This window comes from Apaloderma vittatum, unplaced genomic scaffold (genome assembly GCF_000703405.1).
Source record: "Apaloderma vittatum isolate BGI_N311 unplaced genomic scaffold, ASM70340v1 scaffold14643, whole genome shotgun sequence".
Taxonomy (NCBI): Eukaryota; Metazoa; Chordata; class Aves; order Trogoniformes; family Trogonidae; genus Apaloderma; species Apaloderma vittatum.
In genome coordinates this window covers 17,447-26,414 of record NW_009708748.1, presented here as the reverse complement: position 1 = coordinate 26,414, position 8,968 = coordinate 17,447, and the positions used below count along the sequence as shown (strand labels likewise).

The following is an 8,968-nucleotide window of genomic DNA, read 5'->3' as shown; positions in this document are numbered from 1 at the left end:
TCTTTCCCACACTTCATCTTGCAAATATTCCAGAGAATTACCAAGCAATTTTACCACCCTCTCAAGGCCAGCGTAAGCAGACATCATAGCATCTTTTGCTTGGACACTTTAGTGAACAGACACTTTCTCTGGCCCTCCTCTTCTAATCTCCCACATTCTCAGCTCCTAATTTGAGATCCGATATGTCAGAATAAGCATGAGTGCTTCTTTAAAAAAAACAAAACCAAATTGATGAAAGTGTGTCTCCTTCCCATCAAAACTGATCCCACTAATAGAATTCTATTTGTGAAATCCTATCGCATGCTCCACCAGCTCATGCTGAAGGACTAATCTCTCCACCTGCTGGAGGCAGCAGACAACTCTTGAAAAAACAGGACACAAAATCAAGAACACATGCACTGTCTGCATGGAGTAGTCATGCTTAGCTTTCTGGAATGACAAACTCAGGAGAGGTTTAACATGCCAAAACAAAGATTTTCAGAGGGAGTCTCCTCTATGATACTGTTTAAAAATAATGTCTATTTTAAGTCTTTGGTATTGTGGTCGTCGTTTTGCCCAAGCATCTCATCTGCACTGAACTAATTCTGTACAAATATCCATAAGCATGTTTAACAAACAGAGCAGGCATCTTGCCAGTCACAGCTGAACAGCAATGAAATCTAAACACAGTTAGGAAAAAGTTATTCATTATTTCAGAAGAAAGTGGGAGGAGATATTTGTGTTATTTAGTTTACAACACTTCTGTAACACCGTAAGGATTAAAACGGACATATCCAACCTCGGTCAGACAGCCAGATACAAGGAAAACACACAGAGTGTAAGTACTATTACAGGTGCACATTGCAATAAATTACCATTTGCTGTTTGTCAAAGAATTTGCATTTTAACATTTAGTATAGTTCTTAAACTTTTTCCCCAGTCAAGTACTTTGAGGTTTTGCTTGTTGCAATTTTGGGGGTTTTTTTTAAATAACCTATTTTCACTCTGGATATTTTCATTCCTTTAGAGGTATATTCTACTTCATTCTTAATTATTTCATGCCTCAAGGCAATACTACGAATTTTAATAACACAACCAGCAATCAGATTGAATCACATTCTCAGTATTACAGGCTCATCATATCCATATTTTAAACTAAAAAGTGGTATTTTTTACACTACCACCCACATAAATCTATAAAAAGAGATAAAACAAAGAAGATTCACAACTATTTTTACAAACCTTTTTGAGAAAGCATTTGAAAATGTAGGTTTTAGAAACATCTTTGATTTATAAAGCAAGAAGTTCACATTCAAGTACAGAAATTTAAGTTAAATGCTAGCTGTACCTACTAACTTTGACAGCATTCATGTTTTCAGTCCTGTTACTATGAACACAGCAGTTTCATTTATTCCCAGAAAGAAATTAATCCTGATCACCTTAAAATTATCATTTAACTAGGACATACACATCTTTTCGTACTTTTTGTGTTTGATTTAAATGACTATAAGGTAGTATACACATTGCCTGAAGTTATGCTCCTTCCGGTGGGCCACAAGTTGCTCTAGAATCTTACTTAAAAGCTTGTATTTTGTTTTCATAGACCTAGAACCCTCTGAAATTCAACTGAACATTATGAATTTTGCAAGAGCATAATTCAGGAACAACGACAGGTTACTTCATGATTTAATGGAAATTATGTGACAAAGCAAGAGATGCTAAACAGGAACATACAAGCTTACGCTTAGTGTATTAATAATTCAATCAACGAGTTGCAAACAAGTTATTGTGTCAAGATAACTTTTATCTGTGGTGGTAATCTTTCATGCCTTACTTCATACACAAAGTTACCTCAAGTTGATTGGAGAAAAACAGCAGAAAAGCCAGAAATCCTTTAAATAGTTTGTTTACCAACAAGAAAGCACAACAGAGACAGAAAAGAAACAATGGTCATCTTTATCAAAAGCTTAGGTCGAGAACTGCATGGTATCTTTTGAATTACAGTAAACCGACACCCATGATCCAAGAAATAACTGCAAGCTATCGTAAACAAGCAAACAGAGTATATGAGGAGGACTAGAGGGCTGCAATCCTTAAATTGTATACCAGGTTTTAAATGCATTTGCAGAATTCATCTTTCTGTTTGGGAATGGCAAATCCTCGGTACAATTAGGTTGTTCTATAGCTAGGACAAAAGCAATCAAAGCAAGCAGAAAGTTACCTTTACAGCTGCTGTCACTGCAGCAGTTGCCGCCAAATTCAATCCTTGCCTTCCAAAATTCACCATGGTCTCATAGCCTCTTTCTTTGGCTTGTACGATGTACTCATCAATCTCCTAAAAGCAAAACATACTGAAATTTTAGAGGGCTCTGTCCAAGAGAGTCACATTACCCCACAGTATTATTTTTCCATCAATAAAGGAAGATGGAAGAAATCTTTAGGAAAATATTTAAAGAGACAATTGCTCTTGCCTTTGTATACTGATGTTTCATTCACACTACCTCATTTTAAAAAGGATTATGTCTGGCCAAACAAGAAGATAAAATACACCACTTTTATCCAGCTCAGAAACATTGTAGCCATGTAGCAAGCTCCTTACAGAGAGTAAGCTTAACTTATCAGACAGAAGTTGTTCAAGAAAACACACATAAGATGAAATCCAATGGCTCCTTAGAAAGGTAGAGTATTCTCATAAAGAACTTCTGAAGCCAGAGCTTCGACATAGTTAAGTATCAAGGACAACACACTCATGACATTAATCCCCAGCTGTGGTAAATGTCTGCAGTTGGAGATGAAGGCTTCAAGGCAGTTCACAACAGGTAACACGCTATGGGGAAAAAACCTTGCAGCTTATGAAGTTTCAAATGGTTTATAGTTCAACCTTCAGGTCAAGATGACCCTACTGTTCATATCAGTGGCAATCATGTCAGCTACCCGTTTTGCCCAATAAAGGCAAGCCCAGCACTGACCTTTATGAATGGTATTTTCTGTACTGTGAGGTTTTTAGGTGGTAGACTTCACATCTTTGCTATTGACTCTTTCCACACATCCAACTGGATACTGAAAAAGAGCTAAGCAGATCTGTGGCCCTGTCATACCTTTAGCTATTTTTCTGTTTGGGTACCTTCAGCTGCAGACTTAAACCTCAGTAGAAAGTCTCTACTCTTATCCTTGACTCTTTCCACACATCCAACTGGATACTGAAAAAGAGCTAAGCAGATCTGTGGCCCTGTCATACCTTGACTAAAGCTAAATATCCTTTAGCTATTTTTCTGTTTGGATACCTTCTGCTGCAGACTTAAGCCTCAGTAGAAAGTCTCTCCTCTTATCCTGTCTGCACACCAAAACGTCACTGACGTCATTCCTCCTGTCATTCATTTTACTAGCTTATGCAGAAAAAGTGGTAACATGAAGAGCTAGTACTAAACTGCATTCACGCTTGTGCAGAGAGTCGTGCGCATGAGTAGAACATCAACCTGTATCACTTCCACTCAGCTGGGCCCCCCAAAGTGCACTAAATAGAGCAGAGAACTCCAAGCTCTCTCCTGTCAATACAAAGTAATACATTGTCTGCTCATGCAAGTTAAACAGAAGCATATATATACACACACACACACACATATATACACGGACAGTTATATGCACTTGCCTCTGCCAGTCCAAGTTCACGTTGCCTGGCAAACCAGTAACAAACTGATCTGCTTTTATCACGTATCTAGCAACAGTTAGCATTTCAGCATACGATATTTCCATATTAGGCATTAAAAATATGAGAAGTTATTTCTTACCCTTTCTTTAGAAGAAAGAAGCGGGTGGAGAAATTTTCTGTAGATTAAACTTGCCCCTCTAGTATAGGGGGAAAGGAGCCAAATAACAAATGCTATCTTCAGTTCATAGTACAGTGGAAACCTACAAGCAATTTAAAGGTTGCATGAAATCAAGTGCAGTAAGAAAATATACAGTAATTAATCATCACGAAGATAGCTTATCAAAAAACATAATTACATATTAGCATATAGGATTTTTCACATACAAGTTATATAAAGAATTATGGATTATTTTTTTTAATTGACTATACTGTGTCACTTAAGAAATTGAAACAGTCCATATACTTGCTTTGCATTATAAATTCCTGCAGAGATGCATTATAGCCCATCTTTTTAAGAGTGCCGCTCCCTTATTTTCTACAGCAAAAGTGGAAGCTTTCTAGTCCCTACTTTAAGTTATAGTGTACGGCAAGCCTGAAAACAAACATTACTCTTCATATACACCGAAATCTTTCCCTGAAAAAAAAAAGAGGCTATCTACAGGCACAACTTCTTTATAAGAATTCAATCATTACAGATCAAAGAACGTGAGAAACAAATAGAGTTTCATCTGGACTTCAGAGAAAGCGGGGTCTTACCAAGAGACTGTTAGGTCAGTTATTGTTTCAGTAACTGTATAAAGAGCAAACACAATCCAATACATCATCCAGCGAACCTGAAAATGAAAATACCATCTTCAGTAAGTATTTTGATTTCACCTGCACACACAATACTGTGTATAATCAGTTCAGAGCTTTCAAAGCAAGACACTCAACAGTATCTCAGTCTGCATCAACCAGGTTTCAAGTGAAAATATAGGAAGGTCAAAAGGTTTTCTCTTCATACGTACAACTGACAGCAGCTGCAACAAGCTAAGTGAAATGGTTGGGTCCGAGTGACAACCTCACCTAGGCTGGCTTCATAGATTTGATTCTGCCTCTAGCAAGCTTTAGTGATAAGAAAAAAAAAATAAAACAAAATACCAAACTGCAAAGAGTCAGCAGTTTATCAGAAGTATGCAGTGCAAGTCCCATTACAGCACTGCATTAAAGGATATTTTCTCCCACCCCCACTCACCCATATGTTGGTACCACACAAACAAGTCTGCCTCAGGCAGCCCTTGTGCTCATTTCACAACATGCATCATTCAGTCACACTGTGCACCCAAGTTATACACGTGTGCTTAGCACCAGCATGTTAACAATGGGGCAAAGCAGGAAAGAAGCATTTTCGTGAAATTTCATTCTACTTGTAGGCCAAGAACCACAAAATTCTTGTTAATAAAAATCTCACATGTAAGTATTTTAATGCTTATATGGTTTACATCTATACACTTTCATGTTTTTAATATTTACTCCATACATCATTTTGTAACCAGACAATGCTCTTGAAACACAGGGTTTAGGTCTGTTTTCTAATAGTTAACTAAATTGCCCATTTTTCTTGAACATTTGCTCAAATTTGGTTGCCTAAACTAATTACATCTTTCAGAACAAATATTATAGAAGTAGTTCGATGCATTTGTCTTCTCTAAGATATCAGTGGCCAAATGTAATGTATTTCCAAAAGAGATCAGTGTAAATCACCACTGGTTACTCATACTAACTGAACACCCACACATTCTTTAAATTCCAACACTATCTGTGCTAGAAAAACACAAAACAGTTTAACATAAGAAAGAGAAGAAAAGCATCAACTGCAAACAGGTGTGATAACCTCATTTCATTTGTGATATACAAACTCTTCTGGTATACCCCAAAAGCATTAAACACCACATTTGCTAGACACTAGTTGGAGTCCTAAATTCATGATACCCTCTTTCAAATGGAGGAACATATACACTTTACTACAGAGGACATGACTTAGATTTAATCTTCACTTTTAAAGCCACTTGTTTTTGAAGTGGACTTAAATTATGTACTCAAAACCTAATGCTATGCTGCTGCCTATTTCATAGCTTTAAAACCATGTCACAACATGAGACCCCTTTATCTTAAATGCTTTTCTGCCTTTTGATTTGAAAAGAAACTCAATCATGTGATGACATTTTTCACTTCAATCTCTCAGAGGATTTAGATATTTCAAGCTTGAATAAACCAAGACAAACAGCTGAAGTCACCACTGACAGGCCATGTGACATTTAGACTGGTGACCCTTTCATGAACCAGACTCAACACTTGAATAAAAATAAAATTACCATCCACCCCTGCCCCACCAACCTAGGCATGATTCAGAGCAATTTTTAAGATGACATGCAAGACTGACTTTTTATCCCCCAATATGTTTTATCCAGGCTATTAATTCTTTAATAAGTATCTATCCATCCAATTGGGAACAACAGTAGAAGTGGAATTTCTCTTGGGCTGCTAGGAACAGTAAGAAATGCTCTGCAGAAGGGCACAGGAGATCTGCCAGGAGTACTGCTAAGGTCTGGATAAAGATTCTCAAAAATTCAAGTGAAATCTTACTCTAGTACAACCACTGTATTAGGTGCCAAAAGTATGCTTAAGAAATGAACCCAAGTGACTTACAGTGACTTTCAAGCCAGGCACAACCAGGAAAAGCAGGAGGTCGTATTTGACGCTGCCCAGAAGACTATGATCTACTTAACTCTTGAAGTTTTGAGCTTTGCTTTTTATGTTAAAATTGTGGTTACAGATTTCTTTTGTTGAGCTTTTTTCTACCATTCAAGTGTTAATCTCATCTTTGTTGGCTTTAACAGAAGTACATCCTTTCAGGTCAGCATTCTGAAGCCAGGACATGGGAATACTCCTCCTTCAGACTCCTAAACTACATTTCGGAAGCTTATTACAAGCACTTTGGTGTAGCACAGTGAAAAAACTCCTCAAAGACCTTAGTCAACTCAATTAAATCAGGTTAATTACAAGAATAAATCTCCTGAAAGGCACATATCCCGATTTCTAGAACTAAAGTACGAAGTCTTTTAAATTAACAAAACCAGCAGCAACACCTTTTTTTTTCCCAGAAATAATCTTAGAACAATTTGCTGCATCATGATCTACACAGCAAGACCATGTCTGTATGTTTAGCCTGTTTGGTTTTTACTGGTGAAAGCAGTGGCTAAATAAAAAAAAGATTGACTATTAGAAAGCTCTTGCAATCCAGCAAACACAAACAGATAGCTTCTGAGCCACAGGTAACCCTGGAAATGGAGTTATCCTTGGGCCACAATATGGCAGCAGAGGTGTGCCTTTTGGAAGGCTACAGTTAAACCCACACCCTCTCCATAAAAGAAAATGATCCAGCTGGGAGGATGAAAGCTACAGATCTTCCCTAAGATCTATGTGAACACTAAACCAACCAGCAATGGAGTGGTAATTCACTCATGAATCCATGTCACTCCTTGTCCATGAAAAAGTTACTATGATGAGTCTCACTCATTCCAGCTCCGTGAACATTTTGTATGCAACTGCAAGTTCAAAGACCATGGGTGACTGGAGTGTTTTCACACTAAATGAAAACTTACAGTTTGAGAAATATGGTTCCAGGCTCTACTGAAGACGTTGTGTAAATGACAGGCATCTCTTATAAAAGATGCCCAGGAAAGATAGCTAAGTCATAGCTAAGTGGACAATTGAGATAAAAGTAAAAATCTCTGCATTCTACAAACACTACTTGTCTTTTTCTAGAAAACATATTGCAAGAGGCAACGGTAACCCCTTAAGTGAAAGTGATTTCTTGTATTAGAGCTTAAAACTGCTATCCTCTACTTAGCCTGCGGACCACTTGTAACGGAACACAGAGGAAAAGCAGATGACAAATTCTTTGCATAATATACTTTCCTGGCAGGGTAAAGTAAGCATGAGACAGAAAATTCTTCTCTTTGATGACTTTTTTTCTTCCAGAAGCTTGGCTCTGGCAGGTATCAGCTCTTTGTGCACAAATAAGCTATAATTGGCTTGTACACAGAAACTGGAATAAGTATGAATATGATGTCCACTTTGAAGCCCTGATGGAGTGATCATACCAAATGTAAGACATGCAAGGAGAGAAAAAAGAGCTACTGCATTTTACTATGACAACCAAGTACAACACGGAAACATCACACATCCAGACAGCACCATTACATCACAGTTATGACTGATGAGTTCAAGTAACTGATGGCACTGCCTCTATCCTGAGTCAGAAAGCCAAGTTAAGAACAAGGTTCAGGAGAGAATATAGGTTAGTTGCCAAAAATCAAGTTAGGCTGCCTCTTAAAACAGGGAAGTAACTCTGTGACTGCAAATGGGTGACATTCTTACAGCAATCATCATTGCTCACACCAAGAAGTAAAAAAATTTAACAGCTTAAACTGCAGTAATTGTGTTTTTCTCCACTTTACTTTTCAGTCTGTTCTGCTTCTTTCCTCCACCTTAACCAAATCTTTTCCTTCCCTCTTACATTTTTTCCTCTTGAGGAACAATAAATTAATCAGAGCTACCCTTTTCTCAGACAGATTTTAAATCCCCTGTTGAGCTCCATACAGTGACAAACTGCTGTTCAAGTGGTCAGTGAGAATACATTTGTCATTGCTTATACTACAGGCATTGGCAGAATAAGGAAACCTTTTTTCTACCCCCCGCCCAAAAGTGAGAACTTCACTGAAATGCAGTATTCTAAGGTTTATGTTAAAAAAAATCATCCTAAAAATATCCATATATAGCATAGTGTTGGACACATTTCAGTGAAGTCTATGAAGTCTGAGAAATCTTAACTTTAGCTCTCCAAACAAAATCACAGGATTACCACTAGATTCAAATAGGAGTCGTATCTAATACTAAGATAGTAGAATCAAGCTTTCGTCTGATTACTTGCACTGCGTAATGAAAATTTCATAGTTGTATGTCAGCAGAGGCATTTAATTAATTAAGCAATTAAAAGGAATGCAACTTACATATTCCTTCACATTTTTTGTCTTCACAGCTTTGTATGAGTAATATGCAGGATACAGCATCCCAAACACCAGCCTATTGGAAAATAAAAAGAGTTTTCAGAATCTGTTACACTTAATATGACAAAACAGTGACAATGCATCATTAGAGCAATTCAATCAACTTAATTAAAAAAAATCCTGTTCTCTAGCTTGGAGAAAAAAAATCACAACGTTATAGGTTGTCTGGAGGATGTTTAGCAATACACAAAAATACAGCAACATGAACGGAAAAGGCTGTATGCCCTGA

General features: G+C 37.3%; 1 protein-coding gene across 1 annotated transcript in view; it reads right to left on the bottom strand.

Moving 5' to 3' along the window:
* Positions 1-8,749, bottom strand: part of REEP3 (receptor accessory protein 3) — a 16,289-nt gene extending 7,540 nt beyond the window's left edge. The window contains exons 1-4 of the mRNA XM_009866671.1: positions 8,683-8,749; positions 4,385-4,461; positions 3,768-3,888; positions 2,201-2,314 (exon numbers count right to left, since the gene is read on the bottom strand). Coding sequence (XP_009864973.1) covers positions 2,201-2,314; positions 3,768-3,888; positions 4,385-4,461; positions 8,683-8,742 — 372 coding nt within the window. The 5' untranslated portion in view covers positions 8,743-8,749. The remainder of the gene's footprint in view (positions 1-2,200; positions 2,315-3,767; positions 3,889-4,384; positions 4,462-8,682) is intronic.
* Positions 8,750-8,968: the final 219 nt, after the last annotated feature.